Here is a 16,242-nt window from a genome sequence, read left to right as displayed (position 1 = left end):
GTCGGTGTCATCAACGTTGATGTCGTTTTAGTTGTCGTCTGCTGTTTGTTTCACTGATGCTTGATATCTACTACTACTACTACTACTAAAAGAATTTATTCCCTTTAAAATATAAAGGCATCAAACAAAAGAATTGGTATGATTATGTACACAAGACATCACGAACGGCAATTTATGCAATGGCAACAAAGTAGCATTGAACAAGAGTTGTTTAAGTTGAACATATCAATTCTATTTTTCAGATAGATTTTCAATTTTGCTTTGAAAATTTCAGGCGATGAGAAAATGTCGGCTATGTTGTTTGCTGAAATCATGTTGGCATACCGACAGACGCGATAGAAGAAAAATTGCTCTGTAAAGAAGAGTCGACAATTCTGGGTTGTTGAAAGCTTAGGGCGTGAGCTATTGCGAAGGTCTTTGGCTGCAAAGGTAAAATTTATGTATCTGTAAAGGTTGAAATCAAATTGATCAGTCAGGACTCGATTAAGAAAACACATATCATGTAAAGCTATAGTGAAGGAAATTGGCAAGGAATTCGTTTTTCTAAGTTGTTCTGTATAGTCGTTGACTCCCGTTACCCATTTCAAACATTTTCTGTTAAATAATTCTAGTTTGCGGCGATATGTTAAAGATGGAAACCAGACCTGACTACCGTATAATAAAATACTCACAATACATAGCTGGTAATATTTGAATTTGGTTCTCATGGATACTCCATAAGGGATTGAACGTTTCAAGAAATGGAAAGCTTTGTTAACTGCAACCAGTTTGGTTTTAATGTGGATGTCCCACTTTAAATCACTAGATATCGTTACTCCGAGATCTTTGATAGATGAAACTGACGGAATTGGGTAATCATTAAGGCAAAGTGTAGATTTGGGGGAAGTTGAGTTAAAACAAATAACTTTGCATTTATCAGAATTAAATGTCATTTCGTTTTCAAGCGTCCAATTGATAAATAGATCAATGTCTATTTGAACTAAGGAAAAGTCATATTTTGAATAGAGTTTGCTGTCATCAGCAAACAGAAAACATTTAGAGGTTTTCAAGACAGCTGGCATGTCATTAATGAAGAGTATAAATAGTAAAGGGCCGAGTACACTTCCTTGCGGAACACCACTTGTTACATGGCCTTTTGGAGATGTTTCATTGTTAATTAAGACATTTTGCGTGCGGTTTGTGAGATAGGAAGCAAAAAGTTCAAGAAAGCTAACGTCAAAGCCTAAATTACCAAGTTTCAAAATAAGTATATGATGAGGAACTTGATCAAAAGCCTTGCGAAAATCGAAGTACACAGAAAGACATTCGCTTTTTGCCTCGACGTCGTTATAAATCTGATCTAGGTATTCAAGAAGCTGAGTAACAGTCGATCGCTTGGTCATAAAACCATGTTGAGCAGGTGTAACTTTAGCCCGAATTTTAGGATAAATGAAATCGAAGATCATTCTCTCCAGAACAATCGATAATTGAGGCAATATGCTAATCGGGCGATAATTTTCAACATTTTCGGGATTACTAGATTTAAGAACTGGCGTAATAAACGCACATTTCCAAAGTTCTGGCCACGTTTTAGTTTCCAAAACCTTGACAAAGAGCTGCACGACTAGAGGAGATATTAATTCACTGCAGTAGTTAAGAATAAAGGTTGGGAGGCGGTCGTTGGTAATACAAGAAGTTTTAGCAAATTTGAGAGCTTTCTCGACCTTTTTAAGGTTGACATGGAGATCGGATAGAAAAATGGTGGGTTTTTCGGGTTGTAAGATTTGAATTTCATGCTTTTCTAGAAACACTGAACAGAAGTAATCGTTCAAAAGAATGGCTATTTCAATAGAAGTGGATGCTTTTCTATTCATCCAGTGCATTTGGTTTGGTAGTTTCCTTCTGGTAAAAGATCGAAGGTATTTAAAGCAATCACGGGTGGAATTTGGTCTTAAAGATTCAAGGAGACAAGTTTTATCCAATTCGATTGAATTGTTAAGGTCTTGTTGGATCGAAGCTAAATGATTTGTGTTGGCTGTCCGTTTAGATATGGAATGATGCTTATTCAGTAAATGAACTGTATGTGACGAATAATAATAGGGAAGTTGCTGGCGTCTTTTAGTTTTCTGTGCGCATGATGAAAGAATTGCATGATTGATCTGAGCGTACCAGCTATCTACATAATCATTAGTGGTGGATATGGAATAACATGAGTTTTGTTCCACAATGAGTTTGGTAAAGCAAGGGCTGATGTTAGTATTGAAGATCGAATGAGAAAAAGATGATTTAGATAGAGAGGTTTTCATAAAATTCCCACTCACAGTAGGCGCTGCTTCAGGAATGGTAAAAAAAGCAAATAAAGGAAAATGGTCTGAGTAAAGCACTTCATTTACAAATGCAGTGAACAATTCTGTGTGCGAAGTTAAAATGATATCAAGAGTGTTGCCTGAGCGATGTGTGGGTTCATATATAAGGGGCATTAAGCTATGATCCTCAATAACCTCTAGGAACAGTTTCGAGTAATCACAGCCACCATCAGAAGATGCCCAACAGATATCAGGCAGATTTAGGTCACCTAAGATTGTGTACGAACTAGAACCATTAATCAATTTGGAGTTAAAATAACGTATTGAATCAGTAAGCATTTTGGCAGGTATCCGAAACTGCGACGAAGCGGGGGGGTTGTAAATAAGGAGGAAAATATGATTAACTGCACCCGAATATATTGAAAGTCCGATGCAGTAATCTGCATCGTATGATAGAGTTGAATAATTTAGAGCAAAACTCCTTTTTGTAGCAATGAGAACACCTCCGTGTTCTCCAGAAGTGCGGTCTTTTCGAGCAATAACCGAATAGGGAGAATTCATAGGAAAAATTTCGGGATCAGTAACTTCTGGTTTAAGCCATGTTTCAGTAATGAACACGATATCAGGAGAATGTAAAGAAAGAAAATTGATTAACTTCAGACGCTGATTTATGCTCAAGAGACTTTGTGCGTTGATAAGGCATAACTTTGATTGTAGTCAGTCAAGATTGATCTTGATACCATTTCGTTCGAGGGTCAGACCACGAATTTTTAGCTCATCGCGTGGAACTTTTTCATTGTTAATCATGTCGTACCGTTTCTTGAAGATTTTACGTTTCAGAATCTGTTCTTCTTGGTTCAGGGACTTCGATATGAAAATCTTTTCTTTGAAATTCTTCAGTTTGTAAGATTTTGCCAGGCATTTTCTAGCATTCCATTCGGATGACAGACGAACAAGTAAAGGACGCGGTCTTCGTTGTTGGGGATTAGCTTTACCAAGTCTATACATTTGGCAGATACTGAGATTTTCTTCGCCTATATGATCAAAAATTTCGGCCACTTTGGCTTCTTCGGCCTCTATATTGGATGTAAACTGTCCGTTGTCTTCGCAGACCCCGTCGATGATTATCTCGTTTTCACATGTGTTGGCCCGGTGACTGTTATTAATACGACTATTAACCGGTACATTCGATGATGTTGTCTTGGTTGGATCAACATTTTCAACAGTTTCTTTAATGCTTTTTGTAATTTCGATTAAGCTTTCTTGTCTTTGAATAATCAGTTCAAACTTAGCTTGGGATGTGAAGATGTTCCCCTCAAGGCAGCCAGAGCACAGCCAGAAGCATCCTCGAATTTTGCCCATTGTAGCTACATCATCAGGAGACAATCCAACACATTGCCCATGGAACCACGCGCTGCACTTTTCACATCCTATAGCAGTTGAGTCGTTGTCCTTCACTGTTTTGTTGCATGGTCCACATTTAGTAGCTTTTGCTTGAGACATATCAAACCGGAAACTATTTAATAAGTTTATCACAACAATTAGGCTAAATCCCGTTCTTGATATCATCGTTTTCTATTGAGCAGGCGGTATGATTGTAGAATGGGGGGTACTTCGGCAACTTGTTGTCAGTTTCTGACTGTTTAAATTACCGTTTGTCCGTCATGCTATGAAAGAGATGACTCTGGTTTTCCTATCGGCGGGATTCAGTCTTGAAGTTTTTAAACAGGCTCCTCATCCTTGATGCTTTGTGTTTTCTTGGTCCTTTTTTGTCGTGTCATGAGCTTCTGGATGAGTTTGATGAGGAGCTCCCACGTGTGTGTGGATAGATGCTGAGCAAATTTCCACTATCAAGTGTCGACGACTGAATATTATTGATTATTGTTATACTGGCATGCTCTCTCTGGAGGAATAAATGATTCGGTGTGAGTGCTTTTATGTGTTCTGGTGCATGAGAAACAGTTGTAATTAGGCGGGAATTCATGATTTGTTTCAACTTCACATAGAACTGTCGAAAATGTTTCGTCGCTAAAACTTGGCTTCCGCGTGCTGCGTCGAATGAAACTTCCACAGATAAAAGAGACATTCCCAAATGCTTCCAACAGATTTCGCTAATGTCAAAAAAAAATGTTGTGCAATGTCTTCGTTGTGGTGTCGGCTGATTACCTTTTCAGCTGCAGTGAATTTAGTTCCATTGTCGAAAATCATTTGGCTTGGAGTGCCTCTGCAGCAGAAGAAGCGTCGAAGGGCGTTTACGAATGAGTCTGCTTAGAGATAGTGACACTTTCCTATGTGAACTCCCTGGATGGTGAGGCATGTCAGAATCAGTCCATATCATTTGTTTTAATGTCCTGCTGATCGGGAGCCGAAAGGTTCAAAGATGTCCAAACCTGTTTGTTTGAAGGGAATTCGTTTGTCTGTTGGAAAGCGAAATTCCGGTAGAAATGCAAGCTCTGGTTGAAATCCATCAGCTTGCTGTCATCTGCAATCTATAAAGTTATTTATAACTTTTCTGATTTGAGAAGTGATAAAAAGAATTCGAAATTATTTTTGCAGAAGACTTTTTGTGTGCTGCTGAGGTGAGTGCTGGTTTTCCAGAAATATTGCTTCGATCGGAAGGTAAGTTGCTGGCGTTTTCCATTCAAAATGATAGATGAGAGTTGTCAACGTGCTCGTAAAAGACCGTAGCTGTCAAGAAAAGGCGGAAGGTGTCGAAGACGCTGGTTTGAACAATATCCTGGTTCCTCTGCAAGACGAGTTTCATGCTGAAATATTCATGTCGTATTCGTCTCGAAATTGCGTTCCTTGCTGCTGTTTTTTTTATTTAATATAAATCGGTTACCGTTGTTGGGGTGCTGAACATTAGTTGTTTCAGATTAGCTGTTGAAGATAAGCTGTTCGCATCAGTCGTTTCCAAGAAAAGCGTTGATAAGCAACAAAAAATTGGCTTCTGTTTGTCACTGATGCTTGAAATGACTAAGCGTAAATGGTTGTTGGGCGCGATAATCTTGTCGTTCTGTGGTGCTGTCATCGGTAGTTAGGCTGTTGATGTTTGCTTCGCTGGTAGTCATTTCACTGTTGTCATTGGCTTTGATGACCATTTATGCTCTGCAGCTGCCGGTAGATAGGGTTGATGAGTTTAAGTGTTCAAGTCACGGCCACTGTTTCTCAGGTTGACGAATCAACTGTGGTCCTGTAATTTATTTGGAATTGTTGAGGAGTTCTACTAAGGGTGCTTCTCTTGTTCCGTCGTCGGCTGAGTTGAGCTGTCCTAGGCAATGTTTCCACTGAGACACTGTAGTTCAATCCAAAATTTCTGCACTTCGATGAGCTGATAATTTGCTGGCCTTTTGTCCATTCTTGAATCCATTGAAGTGCTGTCGGGCCGTCTGTCCTCATGAAACATGTTGATTTTCACGATTGATGAGTTTTGATGAATGAGCTCTGAACGCTGAAGCTCCAGTTTTGTTATTGCGTGCTGCTTTAGTCGGGCAACTGTTTCCTTTCGTTTTGCTGCTGCTGCTGGAGACGAAGTAGGCAAATGCGGCTAAAGCAGTGTTATGATTCATCCGAGAAAATATCTTACACAAGCATCTTACACAATCTATATATCTATCTATTATATTTTTAAATGCGGGCTTCACTATATCGCCATGTTTAAGCTTTTTCAACGTAATATTTTTGCATGTTTAACGAAAGATTTTTGCACGTTTAGCTCTATCGTATTTTGCAATGGTTAAGATTTTTTTTTGATTTTCCAGTTTGATTTTAGTGGTTATTTCACCGAGTTTAGAATAAGCCGCACAAAAAAGGAATGCTGTCAGGGTTTTCTCAGCTTTTGCGATTCTGGCCTTCATACATGAATAAGAACTTTCTAGAAAATATAACTTTCTAGAAAATATATTTTATTTTTTTTTTTCTTCAATTTTTGAACTTCTCACCCTGTAGTTCGGCGCTGTCAGGGTACTCTCGGGGGTTACGAACCTTGCTCAAACTATGACCTTGCCTCAAATCTTGCTAGTTTTTTGGATATGACGTTTTATGTGTGTTTTTTTTCAAAATTTTTTTCGAAAACTCAAATTAATTTTTTTTTCAAAATTTAAAATTGCCTACCTGTAGTTGGGTGCTGTCAGCTTAACCTCAGGGGTTATGATTTTGGCCTCCAATTTTGAATGGCCAAATCCTTTTAGTTAACGAGATAAGACGAGAGATGAGACGATTTTTGTGTTTTTTTTTCAAAAATTTTCAGAAAACTCAAATTTCAAAATTTTGAAGATCTCAATCCTGTTCTTGGAAACTGTGAGAGTACTCTCCATGGGTTGCGAACCTTGCCCCAAATTATGACCTTGCCTCAAATCTTGCTAGTTTTTTGGATATGTGTTTTTTTTTCAAAAATTTTCAGAAAACTCAAATTACAAAATAATTTTAAAAACTTGAAGTTCCCAACCCTGTAGTTGGGTACTGTCAGCGTACTATCAGGGATTGTGAATCTTGCCTCCAAATATGATTGCTCAAATTTTTATAGTTTTCGAGATATGACGTTTTTTTTTGTGATTTTTTTTCAAAAAATTTTCAGAAAACTTATATTAATTTCTTTTGGAAAATCTGAAATTCTCAACCCGGTAGTTGGGTCCTATCAGAGTATGCTCTACGATGGTGAATATTGCCTTCAAATATGACTGCTCAATTCTTTGTAGTTTTGGAGATATGACGTTTTTTGTGGTTTTTAAAAAAAACATTTTTAGAAAAATTAAATTATTTTTTTTTCTTCAAAATCTGAAATTCCCAACCCTATAATTGGGTCCTGTTAGAGTACTCTCAAGAGTTGCCAATCTTAACTCCAAATATGACTACTCAAATAGTTGTAGTTTTCGAGATGTGACGTTTTTTGTGGTTTTTTCAGAAAACTTAAGTTCATTATTTTTTCAAAATTTGAAATTGCCAACCCCGTAATTGGTGCTGTCAGAGTATTCAAAGGAGTTGCAAATCTTGCCTCCAACTATGACTATTCAAATCACTGTTCTTTTCGAGATATGACGTTTTTGTGATAATCGAAAAAAATCAGAAAATCTAAATATTTTTTTTTTCATAAATTGAAGTTCCTTATTTTGTAGTTGAGTGCTGTCAGGGTACTCTCAGGAGTTATAAGTCTTGCAACGTGCGACAGCAACATGCAACGTTCAAAAAAGTTCACGAAACCTGGAATTTTTAACCCTAAAGTAGGGTGCTCTCAGGGACTCCTAGTGGCTGCAAATCTGGGTTCCCAATTTCTCCAGAGGCCCATAAAGTTTTCGAGAGATCGCTTTTATGTTTTTTCAAAATGGGAATTAAAACAAATTAATAAGTTTGAAATTACCAACCCTGTAATTGAGTGCGGTTTATTCATGAGTTGTCGAAAAAATTCGAAGCACCGGAGGGGCGTTAAACGCTAGTCCAATTGAAACAAGCTAACAGGCCGCCGCTCAAATAAAAATCCCCATCTAAGGGAATACAGAATCCATTCTGACTGAGAGTCTGCTCTTTACAACGACTTAGCTCGAAGACGCAAATGAAAACGAGCAAAAGGTATATACAAATTTTTGGTGTGTTCTATTTTTTGTGGTGAACATTCTTTTTTACTCCGACCACAGAAATGAGTGTTTTAGTTTTATAAACTTTTCCCCAAGGAAAATCAGCTACCACGAAAAATTTGGGAAATGGTTGAGAGATATATCATTTTAAAGCCCAGTCGTGATGCGAACATTAGAAAACTTAAAGTTCTTCCAGTGTATAGAAAAACCGGTCTGAAATTTTTTGAGTTTTAATTTATTTTCGAACGAGTAATTCATTTAAGTTTTTCAAAGCATAGTTTTACTCCGGCAAAGATAGTTTTAGGGTGTCTTTTGCTATTAAACAATTTTTAAATCAAAAGCGATTCTGCAAAAAAGGAGAATAAGTTTTTCGGAATTTTTTTCTTCAATTTTTATTGTTGGTTAATCATTTTTCGAAAACAACTGTTGTGGATTACGCCTTATTCACTTACTTTCTACGTGTTCGTTTAGTTCTCTCATCAAATCGTGCACAAAAAACGACTGTTTTTTTATTAATGTGGTCGGAGCATTCTAAGCTACTTCACATCAACCTGGTGTCCTTTTTTTCGTGCTTTGGGTATTGTTGTGCGTCGGAACATTCTGAATTTTTCCTTGCATCCGTTTGTAATTGTTTTTCTTAACTCAGGTTTTTCGGATTGTGTTGAAAATAGTTATGAAAAGATGAACGTATAGAACGACAACTGGGTGACATGATTATCAATTTTAGCACATGTGAAATCATTGCTGGCATTTATTTTTTATCACTTTATATCAGAAAGGGTTGGTCAATTTTTAGTCTAATTATCAAAGTGAAGCCATTCAATACAAACTCATAATACTATTGTATCATTTAGTTAACATATAAGTTCAAATCCCGCTGATGCTAAGCTCTTCGATATTAGTTTACATCGGTGCCGGCGATGGATACAAAGAACAAGGCGCTAGCGATTACTATGGATGCTCGTCTGAAGATTTGGCGCTTGGTTTCGATGGGGATTGTAGAGATACTAATGACGGCAGTGGTTCTGATTGTTTCAGAAATGTGATGAAATTCCCCACTACTGATATTCAGTCCATTTTGGAGCCAGTCTCCTTCCAGGTTAGTTCAATTTCTCATTCAGAAATAAACTAAATCTAAACCTAACCATTTTTTTGTTTTTGGTATGAGTTTTTTTCATTAATTTTGCAATGAGGATGTAAATTAAACTTGCCGCAAGTTAAATGTAATTTTGTCACTGACGCGTTTCTTATACGTTTGCTGTTGGCGTTGTTAACCCCGAGGGGGCGCGTCCGGCATGCTCAAACCGGAGTTTCAGATACTTCGCAACTTCAGTCGGCCGAAGCGACAAGTCTATGGGAGTGAAGGTAGTGGTGTTTTTAGAACAGTTGAAAAGGTTTAAAGTGGTGCATTGGCAAGTATACTAGGGGCAGTTTGAATGGAAGTTTGGGTCTTTTGTTTTATAGATAGGAGTTCAAAAAGGGGCTGCAACCAGACCTTAGTTAGGAAAGGGTTTGGATAGGTTCAATCACTGCCGAAAAGTTATAATCAGTATTTTACAAAAAATCGCGAAACACCAGGTGGTGGTGTAATGATTCAAGCAAGAAACACATGCTGCTTGCTGAATCAACTTGATTCATTTTCAGAAGAAAGCTTAACGGTCGATATCTTAAAAAATGGCTATAAATTCTCATTATGTGTGATTTATAACCCACCAAAATCAAACAAAATGAAATTCATTGATAGGCTTGATGAGTTTTTGGAAAATTCCAAAAGTGCAAATCATCCGTTCATTCTTTGTGGTGATCTTAACATTGATATAATACCTGATAACTTACTGAGCCAAAATTATTTAAATTGTATTCATTCAAATGGTTTTTCGATAAACGGTCGTGAACCAACTCGCGTTACAGCCACCTCTTCAACTTGTTTGGATCATTTCATTTTCGACAATTTAACTGAACCTCATTCAATGGTACTAAATAGTGAACATTTATCAGATCATTATCCAATACACTTGGAGTGGGTCATAAAGTGTCAAATTGTTAATAATGAAATTCCGTTTCGCGATACATCATTCCTAAAAAGTCGGAGCCAAGTTGAAGAATTTTTGAAAATTGCGGAAAGTAAATTGGCCTCTTATAAAATAGTAATTTTTGAAACGAATGATGCAGATGCAGCTTTCAATTTGTTCGCAAAATCTTTCGAAGAGGTATTGAGTATGTTTGCACCATTAAAAACCAAGAAAAATTTGGTCACAAAGCAACCCGCCTGGTACACAAATAAACTTAAAAACCTTAGAACAAAGCGAAATAATGCACACAAAAAATGGAAGTTGAATCAAAATGATTATCAACTGCTTCAAACGTTCAGAAGTTTAAGAGATCGTTTTGAGAAAGAAATAAAATTATCTAAAAAGAATTATTATTGGAATAAATTCAAAAACTGTATAGGAGACTCAAGGCAGACATATAAAATTTTAAACGATATCAGTGGTAAAAGTAACAAAAACAGCAAGATTCCTCCATTGCAATCATGCATTGATGAAAACGATAATGCAACAGACAGAGATGTTGCTGATAAATTTAACTATTTTTTCACCACAGTTGGAAAAGGACTTCAAAATGATGTTCCTAATGTTGATAGGTTTAACGTTGAATATGTTCCATATTCCATGCTTCTGAAAAAAACATGCGAAACAGAAGTTTTTAAAGTCCTAAATTACCTAGATAATAAAAGCTGGTCCGGTGATGATAACATCAGTAACCTTCTTGTGAAAACTTCAGCGAAAGTCGTGGCACCATATCTAAGCTTCTTAATCAACTTATCATTCACAAAAGGCGTGTTTCCTAAAGAACTTTGTAAAGCGAAAGTACTGCCGCTTCATAAAGATGGATCAAAACTTGATGAGAACAATTATAGACCAATTTCACTTTTAATTGTTTGGAGTAAAATCTATGAGCGCATTATGTATAACCGTATTTATTCTTATTTAGAGAATTTTTCTCTCTTTTATGCAAAACAATTTGGTTTTTGTAATAAGCATAGCACAATTGATGCACTTGTTGAACTTACCGAAAGAATTAGAATGTATCCTTCTTCGAATGAAATTTTAAGTTTTTTCCTTGACTTGAAGAAAGCTTTTGACACTATTGACCATAATATCTTGCTATACAAATTGGATATGTATGGGTTTAGGGGTAACTGTTTAAAATGGTTGAGCTCATATCTCAGTAATCGCATACAGCGAGTTGTAGTAAATGGTGTTTCATCTAGCTGGAGTAAAATAGAATGTGGTGTACCACAAGGCTCAATTTTAGGTCCCTTGCTTTTTCTATTATATATAAATGACCTCCCTAAAGCATGCGAAACATCGGAAGTTTTGCTATTCGCAGACGATACGAATCTAACATCAATAGGTTGTCAAATAATTGACGTTCAAAAAGACATGAAGTCTTTAAATAACTGGCTACATGCAAATAAATTGGTGATTAACCTATCCAAAACAGTTCAAATGAATGTAAAGTTAAGTGCTTCCAATCATTTATTTCAGTTAAACTCTTGCTCGATAAATACGAAACCTGTTTGTAAATATTTAGGCATTCACATAGACTCCAAATTTTCTTTTAAAAGTCATATCGATTTCGTCAAAAAGAAACTTAGTAAACAATGCGGTATAGTTTCAAAGCTACGGCACTACGTGCCGAGGTCTCAAATGATCGAATACTACAGTAGCAATGTCGTTCCCATTCTCCAGTATGGCATTTTAATTTATGGATGTTGCAGCTATTCGAAGCTGGAACAACTTAATGTTTTACAAAAGAAAATCTTCAAATTCATTTTTTTTCAGAAAACGTCGAGATTGTAGTAATGATATTTTTGAAAAATATAGTTTGTTAACCGTTTATGAGTATCATCTCTATGTTAATCGAGATGATACTCATAAACGATATCAGTGGTAAAAGTAACAAAAATAGCAAGATTCCTCCATTGCAATCATGCATTGATGAAAACGATAATGCAACAGACAGAGATCGATAATGCAAATTTTAAACGATATCAGTGGTAAAAGTAACAAAAACAGCAAGATTCCTCCATTACAATCATGTATTGATGAAAACGATAATGCAACAGACAGAGATGTTGCTGATAAATTTAACTATTTTTTCACCACAGTTGGAAAAGGACTTCAAAATGATGTTCCTAATGTTGATAGGTTTAACGTTGAATATGTTCCATATTCCATGCTTCTGAAAAAAACATGCGAAACAGAAGTTTTTAAAGTCCTAAATTACTTAGATAATAAAAGCTCGTCCGGTGATGATAACATCAGTAACCTTATTGTGAAAACTTCAGCGAAAGTCGTGGCACCATATCTAAGCTTCTTAATCAACTTATCATTCACAAAAGGCGTGTTTCCTAAAGAACTTTGTAAAGCGAAAGTACTGCCGCTTCATAAAGATGGATCAAAACTTGATGAGAACAATTATAGACCAATTTCACTTTTAATTGTTTGGAGTAAAATGTCTATGAGCGCATTATGTATAACCGTATTTATTCTTATTTAGAGAATTTTTCTCTCTTTTATGCAAAACAATTTGGTTTTCGTAATAAGCATAGCACAATTGATGCACTTGCTGAACTTACCGAAAGAATTAGAATGTATCCTTCTTCGAATGAAATTTTTAGTTTTTTCCTTGACTTGAAGAAAGCTTTTGACACTATTGACCATAATATCTTGCTATACAGATTGGATATGTATGGGTTTAGGGGTAACTGTTTAAAATGGTTGAGCTCATATCTCAGTAATCGCATACAGCGAGTTGTAGTAAATGGTGTTTCATCTAGCTGGAGTAAAATAGAATGTGGTGTACCACAAGGCTCAATTTTAGGTCCCTTGCTTTTTCTATTATATATAAATGACCTCCCTAAAGCATGCGAAACATCGGAAGTTTTGCTATTCGCAGACGATACGAATCTAACATCAATAGGTTGTCAAATAATTGACGTTCAAAAAGACATGACGTCTTTAAATAACTGGCTACATGCAAATAAATTGGTGATTAACCTATCCAAAACAGTTCAAATGAATGTAAAGTTAAGTGCTTCCAATCATTTATTTCAGTTAAACTCTTGCTCGATAAATACGAAACCTGTTTGTAAATATTTAGGCATTCACATAGACTCCAAATTTTCTTTTAAAAGTCATATCGATTTCGTCAAAAAGAAACTTAGTAAACAATGCGGTATAGTTTCAAAGCTACGGCACTACATGCCGAGGTCTCAAATGATCGAATACTACAGTAGCAATGTCGTTCCCATTCTCCAGTATGGCATTTTAATTTATGGATGTTGCAGCTATTCGCAGCTGGAACAACTTTATGTTTTACAAAAGAAAATCCTCAAATTCATTTTTTTCAGAAAACGTCGAGATTGTAGTAATGATATTTTTGAAAAATATAGTTTGTTAACCGTTTATGAGTATCATCTCTATGAGCTATTTAAATCAGTTATTGGTGTTCATAATGATAGCTTTCTGAATGATTTATTTGTTTTTCAAAATGCAAAAAGAGCTACTAGAAATTCTGATAGCAGCCTTCTGTTCGAAGCATTTTGTAAACGCAAAATTGAGCGCTTCTCGATTCGATATCGCGCTTGTAAACTTTTTAATAAGCTACGGGTTCTGAATTTGATACCTGCACACGTCAAAGTTGTTCTTTTTCAGAAATTTCGGCAATTTACCATTCTTTGAAAATATACCTGGTACAAAACCATGAATTAGTGAAACATATATTTGGCTTATAAAAAAATTTAAAACCCATACCCGTTGGTTGCATGCTACAGGACTAACAGCTATATATCAGCTTTTTTTGTGTAAAAAAATGACCTCCCAAATCCTTCTAGTTTTCGAGATATCGAGGTTTTTTGATTTTTTTTGGATTTTTCTCACTAATTTTTTTCGAAAAACTTAAAAAAAAAAAAATTTCACATATAATATTACAGCGCCCTGGAAATATTGTTAAGTTTAGGACTGTTAAGTTCAGTAGTTAGTTAATGTCAACATAAATTTATAAATAGATATAAAATTTTTTTTCACGAGCTGTAGCTTTTGTATTTAAATAAAAATATATTTGCTCGCATTGTTTAATTTGATTTGTTTCATTAGAGATGTTTCATTTGAATAGAAGGGTAGACTTTTAGTGGACCAACAGGTCCCGTTGTCTATCCGTTCCTGCTTTAAATGTGGCAAATTTAATTATGCTGATATATTGTTTATAAAAGGAAAAATATATTCTTTAAGTTTTCATGTCTCTGAAAATAGTTTTGATTAGCCTTGCGATAGCAAGAGTGTTGCAACCGTGTACAATACTTATTTTTCCGTACAAAGTTTCCTTCACAGAATTCGCGTGTGAAATGGTTACACCGATTTCCTTTGCATTATAAGAATTTCAAAGTAACACTCATGCTTGAGATGATGAAGGGCTTCAGCTAGAGTCCGACCGCGACCTGCTTGTTTTTGCAAACTAAAAATTTCGTCCATCTGCTCTTTTTGACGGCTCAGTTTTTCCTAACATTGCAACTACCATTTATTACATTTTATTGGTGCATGTTGAGTTCCTCAAGATTTTTTTCCGGATTTTTTGCATGTTGTTCAAAATTTTTGATTTGTCGATTTATCTGCTTGCAATCATGGTGATTCACTAATTTATCGCAAATAGTGCGAAGCGCAGCTTTGCCTCTGTGTTAATATTGGACTTCTGAGGTTGCAAGGTAAACTTTAAGTTTTCGATTCCATTATTTCGGTAAGTTGGCGATTAAGAAGGTTAAATTAATTATAGAGTGCTTAATTATTGAGTTAATTTTCTTTTAGGATGATTGTATTCCTGGTCTTCCTCTTCAAAGCCAGAATTAGTATCATTTTGACTGGTTCTAAACGGTTTGTTGTTGGTTGCAGGTGCAGACGTTCATTGAGCTGCACTCGTTTGGGGAGAAGGGACACTCGATTCCAGACATATCAGAGCCATGCAACGACGTCCGAAAACATATCTCAAACCTAGTCAAGGTCAGAACAAATTATTTTATGGCCTCACGTAATTTACTCTCATGCTTTTCTTTTATCGTTGCTAAATCGTCGCAATTACAAAAATGTGTGACCAATCTTTGTCTCAAAAGTTAAATAGATATAATCTACTTCCTTTATTTTTCCTAGCTAATGAAAAATGGACGTTAAAAATTCATCGTTTTTCTTGTTCATCTGGTGAAAATTGAGCTCATGTTGTGTGTAGGCAGGCCAGCAGCAGAGTGACTCAGCCTCTCCCGATGACTCATTCATGAAGAGGGAGATGCCCAGGGCTCTGGACCCTCTAGTGACGTCATCCCAGTTGATAGAAGAGTCAGCCAGTCTGATCAAGAGAGACGGGAGATCTGCCACTGGCAGGTCAAAATTGATAGACGCGTGCAGAAGTGAGTTGAATAACGTTTTTTGAAATAATACTTTGTAAAAGGAACTGAAACATTTTGTAATCAGCCTGGTCGCTGTGATTAACTTATTTAATAGTTTTCTTTACGAACGATGAATGACCAAACAAATGATCAAACGATATCAAATCTTCCTGAGTTGCAGTTCCAATACCAAACGCCCATTCCGAAAAGCGAGAAAAATGAAAGACGAATCAGAGTCCCATAGCTACAATCTTAGAAAGCTGAGGAAATCACGACAAGTTTGAGCGAAACAATAAATGAAGCCCTTCGATTAGCCATCCAAAGAAAAATTGATTAAACTTAAGAGCTAGTGAGCGTAGTGTAGTAGTATGACTCAACTTTTTTCCATTCTAACTCGCATATAAAAGTGCTATAATCACGATCTGTAGCATTTGAAAGCTCATAGGACCTTTTCTCTGCTTTGTGTGGTGAGTGTTTGCTGAATGTTTGCGTCCTTGGCTGAGCAGTAGTGACACTAGACTCCAAGACTCGAGGTCGCAGGTTGTAGTCCGACTCATAGCAAAAGTTTTATGAGATTTTTTGTCGTTTTCTCACTAATTTTACGAAACACAGCTTCGATTTTGTGTTAAATGTAAGTCAGAAGGAATCTTTGAGCTGATGATTAAAAAGTCAAAAAAAGGTCATTACTGTGACAACAGATTTTTCCAATTAATTCAACAAAGCAGCGTGCTAGCATTCAAAGAGAATAGTCATCTTAGCAAAAACAGAATTAAGCTTTAAGACCATTTATCCTCGAGGGAAAGGACCAACATACGACCGGTACAGCTCATCACGGCAAACCGCTGATGCGTCCCTGTTTAAGAACTACGTGCATTTTTCTTGTTTTTTTTTCTGGGCTGTGTAATGTTGCCTCACCCCCAAGCGGTCAATTATCTGCATCGAGTGA

At 36.2% G+C, this 16,242-nt stretch overlaps 1 protein-coding gene across 1 annotated transcript in view; it reads left to right on the top strand.

Moving 5' to 3' along the window:
• Positions 1 to 16,242, top strand: part of LOC134853716 (vinculin-like) — a 325,677-nt gene that overhangs the window by 113,494 nt on the left and 195,941 nt on the right. The window contains exons 2-4 of the mRNA XM_063869716.1: positions 8,894 to 8,954; positions 14,809 to 14,916; positions 15,140 to 15,317. Coding sequence (XP_063725786.1) covers positions 8,901 to 8,954; positions 14,809 to 14,916; positions 15,140 to 15,317 — 340 coding nt within the window. The 5' untranslated portion in view covers positions 8,894 to 8,900. The remainder of the gene's footprint in view (positions 1 to 8,893; positions 8,955 to 14,808; positions 14,917 to 15,139; positions 15,318 to 16,242) is intronic.

This window comes from Symsagittifera roscoffensis, chromosome 8 (assembly GCF_963678635.1).
Source record: "Symsagittifera roscoffensis chromosome 8, txSymRosc1.1, whole genome shotgun sequence".
Taxonomy (NCBI): Eukaryota; Metazoa; Xenacoelomorpha; order Acoela; family Convolutidae; genus Symsagittifera; species Symsagittifera roscoffensis.
The sequence above is the reverse complement of the archived record's forward strand: the minus strand, read 5'-3'. Positions and strand labels throughout refer to the sequence as shown.